A 24,667-nucleotide genomic window follows, 5' to 3' on the forward strand; every position below is an offset into this window, starting at 1 on the left:
CTTTGTACTCAGGTGTGAACTCCTTCATTTCTGGGGGCAGGGACTCATAGAAGCGCTGCTCCCTGGTGATGAGGGGCTTGCAGACAGTGTGGTCGTCGTAGCGCATCATGCTGCTGTGGCCGCCCACCTGGTGAATGAAAGGCTCCAGCAGGACCCCCCGGTCTCCGGATCGAGTGGCATTCTTGCCATACTTGCCCACTTCCATGGTTTGACAAACACACATTGCGTTGGGCACCTGTTGCACTCTTGGAGCATGGGGAGAGCCACATGGGCTGGGGGGGGTAGTTCAGCAGCGGTCAGGCAGCCACAGGGGGGAAATCCTGGCAATTTGCTCCCTTGCAGTGATCTGAAAAAGAAAAGGAGATTCCTGTTAGTAAAGGACCACTTACATTCACTCCCTGTTCACTTGGAGAAGCTTATGGTATTTATTTATATCTGTATCCTCTTCTGTTTTCTGTTTACATCCTGCTTGTTCCAGCATGCTCCTCACCACCTCTTTAATCCTACAGGTAAACAAACACTAATTCCGAGGCAGTCCCATGCAGAGCTCCTCCAATAGGATTGACAGCAGACATGCAAAGAAGGAGATATGGCTATTATGAGCCTCCCATCTTTAGAAAATACTATTTCCTTCCCTGTTAGTTTTATCAGTAAGGCAGTGGAGCAGACTGAGCTACAGCCCACACCTGCCTATCAGTAATGGTGACTGACACAGGCAGTACAAATATTTCCAGAATCTGAATTCCACACCTTGTGCCTCTGCATTTTTAACATCTAAATGACTAAATAATTCCTGCTCACCTGCTACTGTCACACTGTTTTCTCCTTTAGGGCTCACTGACATGAAAGATGCAGAGTAAGACAGTCATTCTGTCACTGTGTGTGTGCTGGAACTGAATGGATTCTGCTCAGATTCTCTCCCTTATTACTCCCAGCCTTTCAGGACAACAATTTTCTAATACTTTCACAGTACCTATACACACAAGAAGGCTCTGATCTCTAGAGGTAAGCAAGATATATCACTAAATCCAAAGGAGATTACAAGTGCTTTAGAGAGGCAGATGCTCTTTTAATGTTTGCAGAGTGCCCGGTATAGCCACAGGATGATTGAAAAGTAAAGCTGCCCAAATTCTCTCCAGATGACTTGCCCTTTCCAGCTTAGATCACAGCTGCTCCCGAGGCTGCTGGGGAAAATGTCACAGGATTTCCTCACAACGATGAGTTATCCAAATGTTGGTTCAAGAACCAAGTGGTGACTACAGCTTCCGAATGCATCAAATTTCCAGTTTCTTCACACAGCAACAGCCAAAGGCAGCAATTTAAGAACTGAGGGATCTTGGAGGCCTGAACAAGGGACACGGCTTGGGTTGTTCCTCATCCGGCCGCGGGATGTCTCTGCAGCTACACAACTCTGCCAGGCCGGGGGAAGTTCTGGATGAACACGAGCTCATCTCCCCTGCTCCAATTCAACCATGTCAGAGATGAAGCTCAAAAGACTCAAAAGGAGGGGCGATACTTCAGAATATGTTTAACCCAATCTAACCCAAATTCCCCACAACAGGACAATGCTTCTCTCTCCTTGTCTGCACATTCCCGCTCGCTTTCTCGCACTGGATTTTTGGGATAGTATGAGTGTACGTACATTTGAGTTGAATCATCTCACTGATCCCATGGAAAACATTTCCTTTTGTGGTTACATGACCACACCACCACATTCCGTGCAAGGGAAATAATGTGAATATTTAGCTGGCTTTTGAAGCAGGGGCCAGGGAATAGGAGGGAAAAAAACCCACAACACAAATGGTCCCTCTCTGTAGCAACTCCTGTCAAAGTCTGTTCAAGGCATCCGTCAAAGTCTGTTCAAGGCATCCCTCAAAGTCTGTCTCCCAAACTTACTCAGAGCTTAAGCTGTATCACAAACGAAAACATGCTGGGGATTTCTCTCCTCCCTCTTATTTGCTTTACCAACAAGAAGAAATTTCAGCAGCAGACACAGTCATAGATGTTTTAGTTGGGTTTAACATAGTTAATATCCAAGAACAAGCAAGGTACCAGCATCTGCAAGAGGTCAGCACTTCCCAGATTCCAGACAAATATTTCACAAGACTTAAGTCTTCCCTTCCTGATGCAGCTCTGTCTTGGATTCAATTTCTTTTATTTTGCCAATGACTAAAGCAGAGCTTTCAGCTGTTCCAAACAATACAGAGGACAAGCTTAACTTCACACCTTCCTGTAGTTTAAACTTCATAGGACAAGAGAACACAAGATTTATCTGTGTGACAGTTGTCACTCTCAGGAGATATGCACATGATGCTCAGGACTGCAGTCATCCAAGGGCTGCTGGGAAGGGGCTGTGGCCACCAAGTGTCCTGGGCTCACTGCCAAGTACCCCAGCACCCCCAAGAAAACCCAACATGACAAGTTTTGGATGTGCAGGCTCCCTGGGAGGAAGTGACAGCCACAAAAACAAAACATTCTGAGGCTGTGACACCAGAGAAGGAGCTGGGCATCAGGTGGGGACAAAGTCCAAAGCCAGACAACTGCTCCACACATGCATCCACACACTCTAGAGAAACAGTGACACAAGCAGTATTTTCCCACGTACAAGTGAACGTGAGAAAAAAATATTTTCTAGCAAGCAGCATTTCAGAGGCAACATTTCTGAAGAGGAAGATTTCCACAGGGCTTGAGAAAGAGACACTTTACACCCCAGATACAGCTTAGTGTTTTTCATCAAACAAACTCAAAGTAAAGGGTTATTACTAAACATGGACACTATCCACAAATAACAACAGAAGAATCCCAGCAGTTTCAAAACAAATATAAAGCAGAAAATTATTTGAAGTCCTGAATATTACTCATCTTTCATCTGTTAAACAACAGCTGAGTTCAACTATTTTAGCTGGCTTATAAAATTGAAAGTCCTTCCAACTAAACTGCAAAATGCAGTGTACAATCCAAGAAACAGCTTGAGGGAGACCGGTTCATTTAATCTGGTAGATCCTTTGGTATCCTCCACCACCACCACTGTAGCTCAAGCAGCAGTTTAAACACCCGGGCCTGTTTAGCACCCCCTTCCAACAGACTGATCTCCTCTCCTTAGCAAGACAAAATGTCCACTGAGCTTGACTCGGGAAGGGTGGGGGGTGAGGTTCAGGAGCAGAGTTATCCGTGACTACACAGACATACCACACCCCATATTTCATTATCCTCCCCAGTAACGGACTCGTGCACTGGAACAGAATTTGCTCTACAGTACTTAAGTCTAGACATCCCTGTCAGTGTATCTGCTCCAAGTCTGATGTGCATACCTCACTGTTCAAACACTTTTTGGCAATAAGATGTGTTTTCTTGTAGTAACACACATTTCCAAACAAAATTCAGTAAGATATTCAAGAGAACTGCTCTTCCTAGCCCATTAAGTGAGGTAAATCCCATCCCCAAAACCAACATCACCCTCCAGCAGGGAATATATCCCTCCATAGAAACAGTGCTGTGCTCTTCAAGACCCAGCCAGAGACCCCTTAGACATCACTGAACCCTGGCTGAAGACTACAGCTGTCTTACCAGACCAAGGAGATGCTCCTGCCAGTTCACAGTGCCAGAGAACAGGAACAAGAACAGGGATGTCTCCTCTGAGGGTGTAACTCAAAGGGAGACAGAAAAATTAGCCTTGGAGGTCACCACATGAGGAGAGGTGAGGGCAGGGAGCTGCATGGCCATGGGTGTGAGAATTACTGCTGAGCACACCATGATGCTGATGTCCCTACTCCCTGTAAGCCATCTTGTATGGGAACACTGGCAACGCTTCACAACTCACTAGTAAAGCTCCTTTCCTAAATGAAAAGGAGAACAAATGCTCTAAATTGTGATGTATCACACAGCAAGAACGCTGACTGCCCTAAGCAGCTTGCACATTCGTGTTTCCAGCACCACCTCTCCTCTGACTCCATACCCCAGGCCCTGCCGTGCCAAGGGCTAAGGCAGATGGCCACTGACGACTCTGGAGACAGGCCACAGGCGAGAGATAAATACAGACCTAAACGTCACAGTGACAAAAGCTGGACTTTCCCTGAACAACCCCAGAGCGCTCAGGAGCAAAGCACAAGAATAGAAAATACCAGTATAGCAAAACAAGAGGACTACAGCATTTGGTCAAGTGGTTCCTGGTGAGCTAGACCATTAGCAAAGAAAAGCAGAAGCACCTGTGCTGAAAAAGCAGAGTTGTTTCTAGTCATGCTGGACTGGATGAGGTATGAGACAAAAACCCAGTCTAAGAAAGTTAAAAAAAAAAAGTGTTTCCCACTGTACTATGAGATCAACTTCCCATCACAAAAGCTGATCCCCACAGGTTTGAGACATGTCTGTCTAGTCAGCAGTAAATGGAGATGAGCCCTGGGATCTGGGCAGAGAACACAGCTCTCCAGGAACCTGCAGCAACACTTAGGATGTAATCAGAAACATTTGGCCTTCGTAGTATCCAGGAAGCTACAAACTTTCCTAGCCTGCCTAACACACATCTTTTAATCCTGAGCCTTCTCATGCAGCTTGTCCAACACCTGAACTACCACCAAATACTCCTTTTCGGACAAGCTGCTCTCACCATTACAAGTGTGGCTTGTCAGATTAAGGCCAGGAAGTAGAATACAATCTATATACATGCATCCAAAGTGAAACAGAAGTCTTAGGAAAAGCTGCTCAAGAATGCCAGCTGAGGAGGAAAATGGCAGCAGTGAGGCTTGGGGAGGAACCGCAGTGAACAAGGGCTTGGAGAGGACAATAGCCACTACCAGGCATGCTCCATCCTATGCCATGAGCTGAGCTTCCTTCACCAATCCTCTTTCTTCCTCAACAACAGGGCACAAATGCACCAACTGCTGCAGTGTTCACAAGGAAAGAGCCTGAGCTACTTAACATAGAGCTTGTCTGAACCTGGAGAAAAGGAAATAAAATAAAACTTATAGTACAAGTCCTTATACATACCCTATGTTTCTGGGTCCTAAAGATCTGAAGAAAGACTGATGGTTTTAGCTGGGAGAGCTCATTTTCTTCCTAGTAACTTGCATGGGGTTGTGGTTTGTTTGTTGTGCTGAAAACAATGCTCATAATAGAGGGTTTTTTGTTATTGGTGAGCGGGGCTAACGCAGAGTCAAGGCTTTTTCTGCTTCTGATGCTGCTCCACTGAGAGGACACTGGGGGTGCACAAAGAGCTGGGAGGCAACACCCCAACTGGCCCTAGGGATATCCCAGACCATATGGTGTCAAGCATACAGAGCTGCGGAAAGAAAAAGGAAGGGGAGATGTCCAGAGTGATGGCGTTTGTCTTCCCAAGTCACTGTTACTGTGATGGAGCCCTGCTTTCCTAGGCATGGCTAAACACCTGCCTGCCCATGGGAGGTGGGGAATGAGTTCCTTATTTTGCTTCTGCATGCAGTTTTTGATTTACCTGTTAAACTATCTTTATCCCAACCCACGAGTTTTGTCACTTTTACCCTTCCAATTCTCTCCCCCATCCTACCAGGAGGGGAATGAGTGAGTAGTTGTGTGGGGCTGAGTTGCTAGCTGGAGTTAAACCACGACAGACTATTTGTGCCATACTTCTATCACACTGATCACAAAGCTTCAGCACTTCTGCCAGCAGCCTGCGAGACCAAGAATTTTCTCCCCTTCTTTTCCTAAGAAAGGAGCGGAAGCCAAGCCCTTTCAGCTCTTTCTGAAGAAAGAGAGGCTGAGCCATGCACTTTTAACTCTGGCTGGAATGCTGAAACCACTTGCTAAAACCAGTGCTTAGATCTGCAGTTAAACAAGGCTTTTTTTTTTCTTAGAGGCCAGATTAGCAAGAATTGCAAAGGCCCTTCTGCTGTCACCTATGCATAAAGCATGGCATGCTTTCCGGGAGGGATGAGGTACTGGGAGTCCTTGTTAGGGATTCAGACCCAGGACACACACAATACCCATTTTCTCACACTGGCACACTAAAGCAGTAGCCTCTCTCTCTGTTTTCCTCTCTCGTTTTTTTGTTGTTTTTTTTTTAAGCCAAGTCTTAGCACACAATCATGAACAGGGAAGGTTTGTCACATTCAGCAACATATGGAGCAGGTACTCTGCAACATTTTGTGAACACCTGTCATGCAGCTGTCTGTACGTGGGGGTAACCCAAGCTGGGGCTCAAATAGCCTCTTCCACCTTGTATTCCTGTCTGGCCTGATGCTGGACAAGCTGGCACTACTGTGATAACATCATGCTGGGGAGCAGTGGAGGGCTGCACGTAACAGGGATAATATGATTTAATTCCCTTGCTCTTTTCTCCAGGCTTCCCCTTCCTCACTGGAGAAACGCAGCACACTGGCTGCCTGGGGATGTGCCAGTCCTTGTCACTGCCATCAGTGTCACTGCAAAGAAAGGCCAGTCCTGGTCTGGTCGTCACCACTCTTTCCTCTCCAGAAGGCACAGAGGATGAGCAAGAGGGATGAGCTGCTGAATCCTCCTGCTGCACCTTGCCACAAATACACCCTGCCTTGGTAGAAAAGGGCACCTTCCTTCTCTGTTCCAAAGCACTGGCTGCAGTTCAAGCCTGAGAGTTTCCATAGCAGCAAGACCTGATGGAATACATACGACAAAAGGTTGCTTTATCAGTACCAGCCCAGAAGACTTTTTTCCAAGCTTGTACCTAAGAGAGCAGGGTCATCCAATATCAGCTTTGCATTTTATAGGAGACATGAGATTATGACACATGCTTTCTAGAGAAGGGCTTAGGGAAGATCAATGCTTGTGAAGCCTCATTGCTCAGCTTTCTGTGAGCTAATTTCTGGCTTCACAAAGAAGTCGTCTCCACAGGTTATTTTAAAATTATTCCAACGCAAAAGCTGCTGTTCTGCACAGCTTTCCAATCCAGTGGTCAGAGACAGTTAGAAAGGAACATACTTTCAACAGTCAAAAGCCACAATGAATCAGCCTAACCCACCAAGAAAAGACATTTTTTGAATTTACATTAAAGGGGCTCAGAAACTCATCAACAGGCAGAAAATTGTCCTTGCATTCACAGCATGACAGGGAAAAAGATTCACATCATTCCCACTGAAGAAGCCCAGCTCAAAGACTATCTCAGGAAGAATTTGTAACTCAACTTATGGGCTGAATAAGCAGAGGACACGATTTTACCTCCTGTCTCAAAAAATCTTATGTTTACATTTTCATCTAAAATAAAGTATACCTACTCCTTAGTCACAGACCTTGGCCTCTTCGTGACAGTGAGGCTTAAATAAGGCAGCCACATCCCTAAGAAGTCCTGCACCCAAAGGTAACCACCCAAATGCCTCTCCAGCAGGAAGATGATGGAATGACTATGCTGAGTTCAGCATGAGGAGGAGTCTCTTCAAAAGCTGCACTTTCATGTCAGCTGTGGGTACCAAATTCTACAATCTCAACAGCATTGCAAAGCAGGACGGATGAGCAGGTAAATGCACCACACTTGCTGACAGTAAGAGAATGAGTCAGAGCTGGTGATGGCTGTGCTGAACCAGAGGACAAATGCATTGCACAGTGAGCACTGCTGGCAGGAAGAGGGAGGTGTGATTCTGTGGGAGCGTGGGCAGAGCTCAGCCAGATAGATGGCACTGAGAAGGGCTGCTCAGCACTGGGAAGGGCTGCCCCACCAAACTGAGCAGAATCCACTGCAGTCAGGCGAGCAGGTCTCAGGTTTGTGCTACAACAGGGGGGGAAGAGAAAACTGGCACCTCCTAAGTACTTACCTCATTTTCTCCTGGCTAGAAATGCCTCCAAAGACCTTGGAGGCATCATGCCAGAGCCAAGGAAAACAATCTGGCCTAATCTCCTACAGAATAACTGCTGGCATTCAAGCTGCAAGGTGCTGTCGTCATCCACATGTGCAAACACCTCTGGAGCTTGAGCTCCACTCACACCTCCACACAGACTGGACAAGGAGAAATGGTTGTGCACCTCAGCCTTGTGTCCCTCAGACTCCTAGCTAGTACAGACACCTGGAAAGCTGGTGGAAAGATGGGACAAGAATCTTCCAGATTCTGTGGAGAAGAAACAAGAGGAAACTTCCAGCAAAAACACCAAAATCCCAGAAAAATGAAGTACTTGTGCAGCAGTAAGAGCAGTTTTTTCAGGCTTCAGAGGGTGCTTGACAGGAACTGAAAGGAACAATCAGTGTGCTGCACCTTACACTTGTCACACAGAGAAAGCAAAGCACAGGTGCCAAAGTGAGGATTCTGCAACAGGAAAAACAGTCAACTACCCCAGTTCAAGAGCAAGAACACACACAGTTTCAGATCTTATGTGGGCAACATAAAAAAGAGAAAGAAGTGTTTCCTGGATCTTTGCTCTCCACAATCTTGTAAGAAATAAGGGAAGATAAAGGAAAACACAAAAGAGAAAAAAAACCCAAACAATAAAATCTGAAGCTAAAAGTCAAGCAAAAAAATTTAATCAATCCCAATTTTTTTTTTCCTACTTTCAGAATGTGTAAAACCAGTGAATTAAGAAAACCCAAGTGAACACCTAGGCCTCCAGCTCTTATAGGGAAATGCCAGAGAAAACACATACATCAAAAGTTTGGTCTGCACAAGAAAAAAAAAGTGCACATTGATACTTTATTCATCCACCACATTCTCTTTAGGCTGGTAAAACAGGACAGGTTTTGGGTTGAAAAAAGCTTGCTTGTCTTGGTTGCTCTATATAAAGTGATCCTCCACAATGGAACCAATGCCATCCAAATGCTTGGCTTTAAAAAAACCACCCAATACTATGTTGAGATTCCTTCTGGCACTGATTGAGCCAAATCAGTGTCTAACTCCTCCTTCAGTTACTTCTTCAGACCATGGTTACACAGGCGGGCAATCCTTTGACATCTGGAACAGCGTGAACACCACCCTCCCACTCAACTCTGCTGCACTGGTACAACTGTTTGCAGCCTCACCATGAATCAAAACTGATCACAGTTAAAAATAAACCAGCACTTTGTTTTGTTTTTTTTAAGGATTACTTTTCAACCCAGGTCAGATCCCCAATCTATTGTGCAGCTGTACAAACAGTTGTATCAGCAGAAGGTGCCTGAATTGCTGATGGTTATCCTTGTGCCTAAAGCCAGTGTTTGCATTCCCAGCTCACCTTGTTCCGTGGCTGCTGTAGAACAGGATCACTGACTAAACTGAACACGTAGGGGACTTCACTGCCACCACCTGCAACCGTGAAGGGTCTCTTTAATGAGGCAAAATGAGGTCACACTGATGCCTATCCTACAGCCAAGGCATGGCTACTGAGCTCCCTCAAGCTGTTGCTTGTCCAAAATTATATGTCATTTTTGCAGTCTGCATGCTGAAATAAACATAAAAACATGACTAACCAAGTCACTAATGCGAATGAACAGCTTTGGGCCAAGTTCTGCAACAAAACTCTCCCAGAAATTGCATAACCACTAACTATCTTGGTAATCTTCCAGTCAAGAAACACAAGCCTACGTGATGTGCAGATTCCCACTAATTTGAAGACTGTGACATTCAAAGAGTGAACAGGGGAGCCTATCTGCAGTTTTGGCAACTCTTCAAATTGCAGCTGAATTTTTATTTGAACATGGAAATACAAACAGAAATACTGAAAAGCAGAATAAGCACTAAGCATGATGCCATGCTAGCATGCTTTATAAACAATCATGAAAGAAACAGACGGAAGGCTTTCCCAAATTACCAGCTCAAATACTGTTTGAAACAAAACCAACTGAAAATACCTCCTTTTTTGATGGCTGCCTGAGAACCTACTGGGAAATACTTGGTTCTCTGCTTTCAGCTGGTGGCAGGTACCTGCATCAGACACACACCATTGTGAAAGGCCTTCTCATTGAGAACAAGGCACAAAAGACTGAATAACCATGAAGATCTGACTTCCAGAATAGGGCAAGAGACATGTTAATGAAACAGCTTCAACAAAACCAGCTTTCTACAGTTTCTGTTGTGTCTGCTCTAGAAGGCAAAAAAATAAGTCTGTAAGATGTTCAGCAGCCTTTTTTGTAGATGTCATCACATCAATCCACGAAGACACAAAACTGAAAAAATTGCTAATTGGCAAACCTTACCCTTTGTTCCTTAATACGCATCTCAGGCTATAGTTCCATGACAGCTTAAGTAAATCTAAGTCAGCATTCTTCAAACCCATCCTCTCTCCTGAGTCAGCACTGGCACTCACTGATCCTGCTCAGAAACCAGCCTGGCAAACAAGTTAACCCGGAAGAAAAGAAAAGTTGTTTTTGCCAATGTGGCTTCCTGAACTGGTTTAGTGCCAGTGCCCAACGAAAGTAAAAGGGGACAATCACTGAGCTGGGCAAGGGCAGGCACAAGAGTAGCAGAGCCAGTTCCATTCAGCTCCAGCTGCCCTGCAAACACACGCTCAGAGAACAGTCTCACTCCCTGACTTTAAAGAGACAAGAGTTGTCACTTGCAGCAGAAACATCATTTGACTTTTTCACCTCTCCTGACATCCTCTTTACACCAGCATCAGCACTCCTGCAGACAGCTACAGTAAGTACCCAATCTGGTAGGAAAACGAAACAGCAATATATAAAACAAAACAAAAAGCCTTCAGTTTTCAGTTGGATTAGGTCCCCAATACATCTGACCAATAATCCCCCAGCATCAAAAAATGGGAGAAAGTGGGAGCCAAGGCACAGCAGAAGTCCAGCTCCAAGCAACTGTGAAGCCGCTCTCTTACTCAACATAGATAAAATATCACACCTCATAGTTACACATAACCACTTTGGTTCAAAAGATTTAAACTGTACATTAAAAAATCTGCAATCTAATTCTTCATGTTTTCATCTTCCACAACACATCATTAATATTTACAATGCTCTGTTTCCTCAAAAATCAATCTTTAATTTATTTGATACCAGCATTATTTTCAGAGCAAAAGAGCTGCTAAAATATATACAGGAGAGTGAGGAACAGCCTGTTGTGATTAAATAGGGCATGACAAACAGCAGCAGCATGCACAAGCAGTACTGGGGAGCAAAGCCAGAGGGAACAGTGACAACAACATTATACAAACAACACTGATTCATGAACAACAAAGAATTCTTAGAAACTGCTGCCTGGGTTACATCCAAGGTTCTCTTTACCTTGGTTAAACTATTAAGAAAGTCACTTCAGAAAGCTGACCGCTTCTGCACAACGAAGCTTTTTAGGAAGGAAGAGTTGACCCATCTAAAGGGCTCTGTGTAGGAAACCACTGCAGCAGTTCCTGTGAAGCAATGGAGTTACAACAACACTGAAGGTGACATGAAGCTGGAACTATTCATTTGTCCTGTCTCACCATGAAAGGGCTCTTGTGCCAACACAGCTCCAAAAGCTGCATCTATGTACGTACCCCTCATCTGCTGGAGAGCAGACACACGTTACCCTTGGCCGTGCACAGCAATCCCTTAATGGTAGGGACATCGTAGAGTCTTCTCAGGAGAATTTCACTAAGGTTTCCTCATGATCAACACCTGCTGTAGCAAGCTCTCATCACTGCTTCTAACACCTAACTCTGGACACTGCATTCATCAAACTGGGGATTCCTGGAAGGCCAAAATTTGCTTCAGAGATGCAGAAAATTCAATTTCTACTTGCCATCTGGCTGCCATGTGGAGGACAGCACACTCAAGAAACAGTCTGGGCCACTTCCATGCAGAATTCACTCCTCCAAATGCAGAGATTAAGGTGTGGATGCGTCTTGAACAAGCTGCAAGTTTCCACTGTATTTGGACAATCTTGCAAAAAAAAGTAGGTGTTTCAACTAAGTTCACGAACAAATGCTACATCTCTGTCCCAAGACATCACTAAAATATCGTAACTCACAAGCAAGAAGTTAATAAATTTCTGACTGCTGACAGTCACTAACATTGAAAGTATTGCACTTTAAATATCAAATACACACATTACAGGGTTTAAAAACATTAAGAAAATTTAGTAAAGCCGTCATTTAGGACTGCATTTAGGCATCTGAATTTCTCACAACTTTTCAACACAAGCAAAATACAGGTGCAACAAAGTAAGGCAAAGGTAAAACTGTGGTGAAGCTGCAGAGCACTAAGCAGAAGCACATGGTCATCCCTTTTAGATCAAAGCACGCTCAGAGTGTCTCATGAGGAACAGACCTGTATCTCTATACAGTGCGACTTCATAACCCTGTCACGCAAGATTATCAACCCATATAGACACAGCTGTCTTCTGGCAGGTAGTCAAACCTGAGGCAGTGGGAGTTTTACAGGGGTCAAGACTCTTGCAGGATTCATCTAGATCTATTTTCTGCTGCTGTGAGATGAAATATGAAAATGGGAGAGGAACCGATCAGAAAGGCAACAGAGCTTTGCACACGGATTGCTTCTCACCCCGCAAAAGGTGACCTTCCAAAGCTTCTGATTCTCCTCTCCTTTAAGAGGATTATGAATCCTACCCTTGGGGGACTGCTGCTCAGCTACCAGCCCACTGCTATTACACATTAATACTATGTCTTGCCTCACCGTTCTCATCAGCAGAGAGAGATTAGAAAAATTTATAAGATCGCTGCTCAAAGACCGGACTTTTAATGGAATCTCTAATGCAAGTAGGGAAAGCCACAGCCAGTGATGTTTGGAGGGGACTCTTCTTTGTGGCTGTCACATACCCAGCTGCAGATCTGCTTAGTGCTTCCCTCCTCAAATCCCAATTCAGCTTATCTCCTCATGCAGGCTGCTGACTACCCTGGAAGCAGACATTTCATCAAGGAAAGACTGAAAAGCACAAATTATCATATGCTAAAAAATTAGGGCAAGTCTAGTGAATGTGGTTCACAGCTCCTCAGCTCATGTACCAAAGCAGAGCCTCAGCAGGCACTAAGCCCAGGTGGGCTGTCAGGAAGTGAGAGCAGCAATGCCCTGCAAGAACATCCTAGCACCTCAGAAGGAAAGCCAAGGAGCAGAATGCAGCACATTCAGTTACATAAATCTTTCTTTTTCACAGACATCAGACACCAAGAATTTGAGGACAACTCTCCCCCTGTTCTTTTGGGTTTTTTTCACCTTCCAACAAGACACCATTTGGACACTTCTGAATGGAGTCTACAAAGCAAGTCCTGAATCTTCCCTAGATAACGTAACCAGGAATCATTCCCACTGCCACTTAACAGTGCACAGATGTAAAGCAATCCATGCTGCCGTGGAGGTGAACATATACATTTTTTCTACATAAGGTAATCAATGTTACAATGCATTATGAATTCCACAATTACAAAAAATGTGGGACTAGACATGAAGGGAAACCTCCACAGGAAGGAACACACTGCCAGCATCTCTGTGAATGGAGATTCAGGATGAGATTAGACACACATACAAGCTAATCCTAATGGATACAGTCAGTTCCCATTTGGGACAAATGGCAAAGTGTTCTCAGAAGAAAAAAAAAGTACTGGCTAACACAACAGAAGATCTCAGATGCATCTGTAAGAACACTCCGTGGTTTTGGCTGTTTCAGACTACACAGTGCAATAGCAAAGTGCAGGCAAGAGTTAAAGAGTTTTAACCAGTAACTGCACAGAGAAGCTACAGGGTTAACAGACACACAAAAGCCATAAGGAGCTGAACCCATGAAGAATTACTACAAAAGCCATAAAAGCAGAGGAGCTAAAATTACATTCCTTAGGCAGTTCTGATAAAATAAGAATGATCTACAGCTTTTCAAGAGACCACTAACTGAAAGACAAATACAAGCAGCTTGTGGTGAACTTGGATTTTTAGTACTGTTCTCAACTTTTAAATTATGATGCTTTTAAAACAGAAAAAGCAGCTTTGATTAGAAAGTCAGTTGCTGCAGATAATTGATCCCCACAGAAAAATACACAACTAGGACAAAAAATGAACTTCTAATCGCTATTTTTGATTCTGCAGCAGCAAAAAACCTCAAGACCAACATTATGTAAGACCATTAACCTCTTTGCTCATAACTGGCGCCTTAATTTAGCACACTACCACACTAGATAGCTTAAACTGAATTCTTAATGCCAACACATACCACTGGCTGCAGCAAGGCAGTAATAGCAGTATTGGAAAGGAAAAAAATTCCCAAAGCAAACACCATACGTTGAATTCTGCAATTACAGTTCCTTGGGCACAAGTATATACACCTTAGCCTGACCAGATCCAATAAAACAGTATTCTTTCCAGACTGGCAATCCTGAAAAGATCATCAGATGCTCCACAGTATATTAGGAACACTGAAGAGAATTCAAAGTACATATTAGGTCTGGACTGACAGAAAACCTCCAGATCACCTTTTGTAACGGCAAGTTTGTCAAACCCAAAGAGGCTATAACCTGCTGAAAACAAAATTACTTTGTTTTGACTGATTGTTTTCCTTCTTTTCAAACTACCCTCACAGCATTCCAAACACATCCTCCCTAGGTATGACTGAAATCTCCAAAATTACCATGTATTGTATTTAGCTATAGTTCAATCACATATACACGTGAGTGAATGAAAAACAAAACAAGGTAATCTTGAAGAATATTCATGTTAACTCCCCCTACTTCTTCCCAAGAAAAGACAGATTAATCTTCTACACTGATAATGAGCCAGACTGATGAATTTCAACCAGACAGCCTCTTAAATACCGTCTTCCATCCACTCTTATCACATTGTGGCAAAGAATGACATTCAGGAGGAAAAAAAATGACTGATTAAGAGCCTACTTTCAGAAGCTAACGTCCTGCTGTGTGGAAAGAGCTCTATGAATCACCCGTTCATCCGCCTCTGACTCCATTTACTCTTCAGAATTCCCTGATGTGCTTGAATTCATACTCCACCCATCCAGTCTGTAATGTCCCAACTTGCATACAAGAATACTGTGGGAGTGTGAAAACACCCAGTAAACTTAAGCTAAATGGCCTCTAGTGCTCTTCCTCATCCACAAATCCGATTATTTTATCACAGAAGAGAATGAGGTGCGTCAGACACAACTTATAGTCAGTAAATCCATACTAACTGCTCCCAGTCACACTCCTTCACATGTTCCACACAGGCAAGGTGTACCAAAAGGACCTGACCCATGACTGTCCCCAGGAGTCAAGTGAGACTGACCTCCTTGGATTATTCTTTGGGCCTACTTTAAAGTAAGTGATCAGAGATGTGCCAGCACCTCTCCAAAATGACCAAGACTGGCACCACAGCACCATCAGGTCCCATGGGCTCCCATGGCTCAAATTCTCTCAAGTAATCTCCCACTCTGTTTCCATTTGCTTCTGACTGCTGGTTCCTCTTTGAACCTTGTCTTAAGACACAGGAGCCAGGAGATCTTGCAACTGATGACTCAGGCATAAAAAGCACCAAATACCTCAAGCAAGTCTGTGCACCACTCATCCAGCCCCCTTATTCGGCAGAGTCTTTGTTTACCCTTTTACAGCCGATGTGGAGGTAGAAGTTATGTCAAAATTATCAGGAACGTTACAAAAAGCACTTCCTGTGAGAAAGTAGCTGCTTCCCCAATTCAAAGACAGAAATGCAGACTAACATGGCCAAGTTTGTTCTGCCTGTATTCCAGGCCGTCAAAGAAACCCCAGGCCACTTTGCAGACATAAAACAAACTTGCTGGAGTTGCATGACCCCATTTCCAAAACACTTGGCAAAACAGCCGCCTTCTCACTGTTGGCCAGGCTGAGTGTCTTTAGCAAATGGAAGTTAGGTCTGTGAAGAGCAAACCTAGACCCTCCTGAAAATCCCTAATAAAGCTGCATGGAGAAGCTTCTTTCCAGCTTTAATTAAGAATAAAAATCTAGATGACAGAATAAGGAACTAAGATTTTCACCCACGTAGATGCCAACCATCCAGATTGCTCTTGGTATAGAAATGGGGATGTTAATGACAACTATATTCTCTCATGTCTTTAACACGAATATCATTTCAGTGTATCAGATATGGGGGAACTGCAGGAGAGAACTCTGAGCTGCTGCAATGCTCCCCAAGAGAAAGGAGAGCCAAGGCACGGAAGGCTTGCAGGCCAGGTCCCTGCTGCAGGCTCCTGGCACTGAGCAGGCGTCTCATCGTGCCACGCTCCCGCTGCCAGAGCGGCGGCAGTGCCTGCTGTGCCCGAAAGCCAGCACGGAAGTGTCACAAAACCAAACAAAAGTACTTTTTAATCAAACTCCACAACTCGCAAGTCTCCCCTGCCCCCTTCTGGGAACAACATGGATTTGAAAACTTCAGTATCTTCTTCCAATGATAAAAATGTTTACTTGGGCAAACAACAAAAAAAAACGAAAGAGCTTTTGCCTCAAGCACGAGTCCCTTCAGCAAAGACATGGATATTATTAAATGCATCTCCTGCAGCAGCAGAGACAGACTCACACTGGATTTTCTTTACCCATACACTGAAGCCACTGACAGGAACTCTTGCCTGCCAGAAAATGGCCGGACAACTCACTACAGCTCAACTCTTATGACTGAGCTGATTCACTCCTCAGGTGACAATGCAGATGCACAATGCAGGCTTCTTGTCCTTTACCCCAATAACTCAGCTACTTACTTCCCCAAAATAAAAAAATAATTAAAGAAGAAAGTATAGAAAAAATAGCAACTGCAGCAAAACTTGCATGATACACATTAACTGCTCAAAAACCTTCTCCACCAGTTATAGAAACCACATTCTATTAAGCTGCTGACTGAGACCTGACTTAAGCAAAAATCCCTTTGCAGTGACTTGCCACCCCAGATATTTATGTTGAGACTTTAAACACAGAAGACAAACAGGCCTCATTAGGGCCAGAGGTGAAAAGTTCTTCTACCACTGCTAACAAGGAAAACATCATGCTGCGGTTTAAATGTGCAGTTTTCCATTTCACAATGCTTAAAAAAAAAGTTGCACTTTCCTCTTTACCTTCAGAGTACAGTCCTGCAATACTCTGCTACTCAGAAAACTTAAGCAGATATTCAACACTTTTCCTTTCTCTTTGCTTTCCATGTAGACTACAGAGGAAAGCTAAGCCAAGATGCCACATCCCACTCCCACCTGTGACAAGGAAATTTTCAAAGCATGTCTACTGGTAAGCAGCCACTTAGGATCTGTGAAGAGAAATGTTTCTCAGCTTGAAGAAACTGACCCTACAGTCAAGATCCAGACACTCCATCCAAAGAGCACACTGTGAACAACAACATGTCCTGTGCAAAGGGAGGGGAGAGCAAAGTCAGCTGGTAAGGAGCAGAAGCTGGCTCCAGTACTCAGGAAGCAGCACAAATGTTTTGTTTCCTTAGGAATTAGGACAACATATAGATTTAAACCTATCAAGTCTAAGAGTTATGCATCAAAGCCAAACACAAACTTGCCACAAAGAACCATCACAAGCCAGCTAATCTCACCCTTATGGCCTCTGAAAACCAGTGTTTGATTTGGTTCACTTCAAGCTCAGTGTAAAGCAGCTTTGCAATTCCTATGACACACTGTGGGCTGTGACACCACTCTGATCCATCTTCTCCTCAATCTATACATTGCCCTTTTTCTGAGCTGCCTGAGAATTAATTATATGGAAATGAACAGTGTTAGATAAGGGGATTCCAAGCAACTGGCTCTCTTAAAGGAGCTGAGGACCGCAGGATCTCTGCCTTCAGGAAATCCATGGCAATGCCCATTCAGTACAACTCGTGTTGTTAGAGAATGAGTTTAAGACCCAAACAAGCAAACATTGGTATTACACCCATCTTCTCACCTCTGTGGCCAAAAACAAACATCTGCTCAGCCATGGCTTGGGCTCTCCCTCTGCCTCTTGTCACCACCAGACCACATCAGAGCAGCATCCTGACCTGAGGATGTTCTGCCAGAACAGCAGGTGATACACAAACAGCAGCTCTTAACAAAAAGATTAACACTCTGACTTTTAATATGTTGTCTGCATAAGCTCCACCTACCCCTCCATGGAATGCAAGGCACTAACAGCTTCCCTGCCTCATGTGAGCTGGAATTTCAGTACCCAAGAGGGCTTTAATCTCACATATGCAGACAGAGATACACCAGAGCATTTTGGCAGTTACAACAGTGTTTGAGAGTGAATGGAGGGGCACGTGCAACAGAATTTTCTCTTTCTCTGTCTAACTGTGAAGATAAAGCTAAACAAACATTTTGCCCCAGCTACACTTGTCGTCTTCTACACGGGGAAGCAGAAAACACTTACATTTGGCAGGCCCCTAATGGCATCCTGCCGTTTTATCAGACAGCACGACTTCTGTCTGAACACTGGTAAAACACTTAAAGCCACGAGAAATGCAGCAATTCTTACATCTCTCTGCTGAAGCTTAACAGGTCAGCAAAGTGCCCAGTTGATTTGATTAACAGGTTCTTTAGATAACCATCATCTACCTGAGGTTATCAAAATACAAAGGAAAGAACCAGGAATAGGCTACTGGTTTTGATGCTTCCATGATCTTGGTAAAATCATTCAGCTGTGGTGTACTTCAGCCAGCAGAAAAACATCTTTTCAGAAAGGAACAATTTACTTGACTATCCTGCTACTTCTATGCCATATTTTAAAGCCAGCAGCTTGGCAACCATTTCACTTTTCATGATCCCCTTGTACTTCATTTAAATTTAGTCTTACCTGGTAATTAAATTCACAAAATTTAAGGAATTTGTGTCCTACTACATCAACAACTGAATTGTTTCTGATAAGACAGATTCAAATTAGGGAACCTCTTTCAAGTGAATGTGGTGCTGTTTGGCTGAAGATCCAAATCCTTAAGCAACTTTTCTGCTCATATGACAGTAAACAGAAAGACAATCTAGGAGCACATCAGTCCCACAGAAAGACTTAAGAGAATAAAAGCAAGATCATCCAAACAAGCTCACTTCACCCTGGTAAACAAATTCTTGTGCCAAAAGCACAAGGAGCAGTTGCTATCTAGCGGTTTGTTCTGCTACCGTAATTCTGAGACATCAATACTAACCAAAATTTGGGGCTTTCTCAAGCATCTGAAAAAGGTCAGAGAAATGCAAAACAGCCAGTTATACAGTACTCCAGATTATACCAATGCTCAGAACACCACTGAATTTACTCTATGAGAAAATGGAACTGCAGATTGCCCTGTGATTTCAAGTAGACACCCGTTCTTAATAAATATACCAAGGTTTGTATAGATAGGTAAAATCTTTCATGCCCAACTGAGAGAGGATGCCCTCCTCTCCCGCTGCAACCCCTTCTAACTTTACACTGCCAATGAAAAAATTAATTCAGCTGGTAAAGATATATTTTGGGCCCCTACTTTTTTATCTAATCCTTCTTTCCTTGAAATACGTGCTAATCACAACGACAAATAAAGCACTCCTCACTCTTTACCTTATCAACACCTCCAGCAAAACAAGTTTTATCTTAAAAGTGTCATGTTATCACTGTCACTGTATCTACATCAAGGGATTCCACTGGCAGAGCTTCACTAGGTAAGGATGAACATGCTGATTAATGCAGCTGTCCCAAGCAGTTGTAGCAGAAACAACCTTATAAGCACATCCACAGGGAGTTAAAGCCACATAATCACATTGCAAATCCATGTTCCCTACTTAATACCAGTTTAATTTTCCTAAGCAGGTGACCCTTGAGGGTCATAGGCAAGAAAACATGAGCTATAACTTCTCAACTGGACACTTCATTGTGATTTTTTTCCCCATGAGAAAGTACCAAAGGAAGGCACATTCTTTTATACGGTATATTCTCATGTCCTGTAAACCCACTAAAAAAACAAACTAAAAACACGGAAAAGGAAAGAGAAAAAACTGAGCTCTGTGTTAGGGGGGAAAAAAAAAATATCAATGCAAGTGCTGCAAGAAAGTAAACAACGCCATGGAAAATCAAGGATGAAGGGCAACATTTCATTTCTGAGGTTTGGAAAGGAAAATAATGAGGTCTGTTAGAGCAAACATACTTTAGACAAAGACAGTGCACTAAATCTAGTACTTAATTTAAGTAGAATATATGACATAGTATCAGGGACTAAAAGCTAAGGTAGTCATTTCATTTGAAACTAGATAAAACTCTAAAGAGAATTTCATACAAGGATACTCTCATCCCTTGTGACATTAAAAAATTCAATATGGCAAAACATACATGACACACAACTCAGGGTCAAGGAGGGGATTTTGATCTGGGCCTTTTCTTATCCTGTTACTCTCCCGAGGATCAGCATAATCTGCAAGGCTTTCAATCACTCATACCGAAAATCTTAAAGCTGTTAAAATACCTTGGGGTTGTTTTGTGGCTTGCAGCATGTTCTGGAAGGTAAAGGACAAAGAATTAACAGGAGGCCCAGCCACCTGAGTGGAAATGAAAGGCAATCTGAACCTGAGGCTGTCTTCTCAGGAGACGCATGCACTGGTCAGACAGTAACAACTTCAAGCTTGGCAAGGTGCTACATGTTCTGAAGGACAAAACCCCAAGCCTGGCACTTAAAAATGTCTGCCTGATCATTTTACCTAATCAGGAGCCAGCACAACCATCCTTTGGTACCTTCTAGCAAACCTCACACTTCCAAGGGATCCAACGTAACTTGAGTTTGCAAAAGGAAATACCCAAGAAGGGAGCTCTGAAAACAGTTCACTCCACTATATTTCTCAAGCACCTTCCAAAGGGACTTTTAATATTCCCAATCTTCATTATTATTCTCCTATATACCAACCCTGCCCAGTAGGCTCCTTGAAATGCTCTACCACACCAACCAGTTCTGTCTGAGGGTTTGAAACAAGAAACTTCTCCTCTTCATTTGAAGCAAAGAATCAGACAAAGCCTATATTTAACTTCCTGTTCACTGAAGCAGTCGTAAACAAGCTCCTGTAAGCACTCTACAGGTCACAAATTCCCAGTATCTTATCCAAATGTTAAGCTGCTGAAGTGGATCTCAAAGCTCCTTCCAACAGGTTTTCTAGTGTGCCACTCACAACAACTGAGGCCACTGGTTACATAAGAGATGTAAAGCCAAAGCAAAAAGTATGTTAAACCTGATATATTGTCAAATTGGTTTGTAGATAATTAAATGCAGCATCTGCATATACACAAAAAAATAAATTTCTTCTGCCCCACATGCTAAAAAAGCACAGCACACTCATCTGGAAGTCATACAAACTGATGCAGGTTTGTTTCTAATAGCAAAAACTCTCTTAAGTGTATTACAGCTACCTTGGGTTTTCACACTTTAAATTCTTCTAAAGATACTGGAAGGATATGTTGCAGGTTGGTTTGAGTTAGGTTTTTTTTCTACAAAATAACAGTCTGCTAAATCACATGTATTCTCACAGCTACAATACATCACGGGCTGTTAATAGCTAGGGAAAGCAAATTTTGCTTTAATTTTCTCTTCCAGATCAATAAAGTGTGATAATACGTGCCAAAAGCGTATCATCTCAGGCTGAAAAACACAAAATAACAAACATTATGGATGGAAAATAACACATAGTTCTCTTCCTTGAGAGTCATAAAAAAATTGCAAATGACAGGAAACCTGAAACAAAGTGCCTTGCATTCACACAAGAGTCAACCTGGCAAGCTCACTACTACAGGACACTGATCTTTAGCAGAATTCTTAAAAAGTTTTGAATTTTCTTCTGGTCATCACGTCACAATAGGATGAATTCCAAAAAACATAAAAGTCTCAAACACTTCGCCATCTAACTCGTGATTTTTAATTGCCAGGTTTTAGGAAGACATTTTAACTGCAGTGAATAAAGACCTTGGTTCACTTCTGACTGGCAAATGATACAATACCCTTAACTATTTTAACTAAGAATATTTGAATCAAGCTGCATTCACAAATTAGAATTAATTTTTAAGACAACTGGTTTTTGTCATTAGGTGAACCAAATTGTCAATAGGATCAGTTTTCTAAGCTGCTGAAATTCATTGGAAGTGTCAGTGCTAAGGATGCTACATAACTAACACACAGACAACAGGAATGGAAATTTCTGTGATCTTACTTAACTAAAGCTAAGAATAATTAAAGGGAAAAACAGAAACCCCCAAGTGCTGTTATCACAGGAAAAAAAAAACCAAAAAAAACAATGTGCAGAGCACCTGAGGAAGAGTGAAAACTATTTGGATTCTGCATGTTGCACAACAGTGATAACTATTCAGTCTGACTAAAATAGAGGTTTTTCCTAATTCTATAAAAATAAAAGATGCATAAAGCATGGCTGATAATGCTTACTCGTTCACATTTAGCTTACTGTCAAATTTAATAAGTCTATTCAGGTCAACATTTGTGGTAAGAACTGTGAAGTATTAAGACCTCAATTACATAAAGATTTATGCCCAAGTAAAGGAAATGCCCCTTGCACAGCATAAGAAAACACAATATTTGGTTTTAATGGAAAATAAAGCAAACCACTCCATTAGTTGCAAAAGTATGGGTATCCATAAAGATTTTATACAGTGTAACATTTAATCTAAGTAAAATCCACATCTTCAAGATTAACATGATGTGCGTTTAATACAGGAAGTGTGGGGGTGTTTACGAAATTATCTAAAAAAAACCTGCATATGTATTGTTTCAACACAAACTGAGCTTCAGACTGCTTCAACAATTCTTTTGGGACACACTCAAAAGACTGACGTTAGAAGTTCTTTTTATTTCCATATTTGTGGGATCAGAGTCAACCCCTGTGAATCCAACAGGTCTATTCCTCAGATGTGTCACACAGCTTTATACAAAGACCACAGCTTGAAAAAGTGGAATAAACCTTCCACCAAGCAGCAAGTACTGTGAGGGTCTTCCAAAACTCCAGGACTTTACCATTTTTTTAACCAACAAACCAATGCAAGAGCACCATATCTCATCTTCTGCAATAGCTCCAGCAATTTCATGGCAGTTACTTGATGGTTTGATTCAGACACTGAGTAAGACAAAGGACTATGGAGCCCCCAGGCTTCTTTCCCAAATCCTTCCTGCTTTAAATAACTCACTGACATCTGCACTCCGTAGTGCACTGATTTTGGTGCTCAAAGCTGCTTATCGCCTATAGTTAGCTGTAATGAGATCATGACTGCTCCCCACACGTGCTTAAGCTGCTCAGACAGTACTGTCAAAGGACACAGAACAAACAGCCAGCCCTATCTTCTTGTGCCCTTTTAAGATTTCTAAACTCACTTTCAGGAACGCTTGACAATACTTTGATACCAACAGTGGACAATGTTAATTGGAATTAAAGATCACGTGACATTTTGCATTAACCCGCTCTGGAAGTTTAAAAAAATTGAGGAAAATGCAGCTCAGCATAGAACTACAGGGAGAGAAAAAAAGAAAAATGCCAGAACAGAATATATAAGCTATACAGTAGTTTAGCTTTAGATCAGAACTTAAGGTAGCAGTGACAGACACGGGAGCATGCCCTGAAGAGAAGGCACCACATGTCTCCTCTCCCTACCCCAGGAAGGTTGTTGTGGAGCTCAGCTTCTCTGGTCACTACCTTCTGCATTTCAAACTAAGACAGAACATTAGGCACACAGGTCAGGGGCCTCCCCACCAGAAAACTGAACTGTGTGACAGCCACTGTTTAAATACACCGTGTCTCAAGAAAACGAGGTCATTTGAGTCTGTTTATACCACAGGTATACTGAGTCATATCTTTGTTGATAAAGAACTGGGGGAAAACAGGTATGACAGACTTTCTTCCAAACTCAGGACAGCACAAAGTAACCTCTTTGAAACTGAAAGACTATCAGATCAGCCTTATCAACTTTCAGCAAACTAACTTCAGAATAGAAAGGAAAAAAGGAGACAATGATAAGAGTTCTGAAATCATCGTAAGGTGATTCAGCTGAACATCAGCCACCTAAATGGCCAGAATTACTAGAGCATGAGTGAGTGTCCAAATCTTGGAATTTTAGCTCTTATTACAAAGAACTGACACTGATTTGGTGAATGAACAGAACTGAATTTTTCACTCTGTGCTAGTGCACTTACCTGGGTGTGCCTGTAGTAGCCTTCAAAGGTAAGAGCAAAACTCCCACAAACTGTATCTACATATCCTTACTTGAAGGGTAAAATTACAAAGGGAGAGGTAAAAAGCAAGCAGTTTATTTCTCTTTGCAAGATCTCTAAGGTGGCTGCATATGTATTCTGAGCAAAACAGAAAAAAGTTACCTTAGAGATGTCACCCAAGCTCCTTTGGCTGAGCAGTCGCTGGAATATGGAGCCAACTTCTCACAATCAAGAGGGAGCTGGACCCCAGAAGCAAGTCAGCCTGCAAGATGATGTATGGAAACAAGTTAGCAAGAGCTAAATTAGCTTTTATTTAGATCTTTACTTGCTTCTCAACTAGGAATGTTTGAGAGCATGCCTCCCCTAGAGATTGGGACTGGAATTCACAGCAAGTTCCTTTCAGGACGCAAATGCTCTCACTCATTCCTGCGGGCTCTGACAGATGCTCTTTACCAAACCCACCAGCAGGGCAGAGGGGACACACTGTCCCCACTTGCCTCAACCACCTTCAGCTGAAAATTCCCAACCAGGGGTGGAGCAGAGCAGGATGCATGACTGTTCCTCACCAGGCAGGGATGGCCATTAGGGAAGAAAGGTTGAAGCAGAGTATATTAAACCGTAGCAGCTGAACAGGCCTGGCTGTAGGCCCCAATGCAAGGGAGGTGGCAGTTGGCAAAAGCAGCAGGACAGCTG

At 43.0% G+C, this 24,667-nt stretch overlaps 1 protein-coding gene across 3 annotated transcripts in view; it reads right to left on the reverse strand.

Moving 5' to 3' along the window:
* The window catches only part of IP6K1 (inositol hexakisphosphate kinase 1), a 37,164-nt gene that overhangs the window by 8,053 nt on the left and 4,444 nt on the right, over positions 1-24,667 (reverse strand). For 2 of the 3 annotated variants that reach the window (XM_082288604.1, XM_082288602.1), the window contains exons 3-4: positions 24,137-24,236; positions 1-346 (exon numbers count right to left, since the gene is read on the reverse strand). In XM_082288604.1, the coding sequence (XP_082144730.1) occupies positions 1-223 (223 nt within the window). In that variant the 5' untranslated portion in view covers positions 224-346; positions 24,137-24,236. Of the gene's footprint in view, positions 347-9,135; positions 9,209-24,136; positions 24,237-24,667 lie in introns of those variants that run through there. The other variant, XM_082288603.1, reaches the window with a different exon arrangement.

This window comes from Coloeus monedula (genome assembly GCF_965178545.1).
Source record: "Coloeus monedula genome assembly, chromosome: 11".
NCBI classification, from domain to species: domain Eukaryota; kingdom Metazoa; phylum Chordata; class Aves; order Passeriformes; family Corvidae; genus Coloeus; species Coloeus monedula.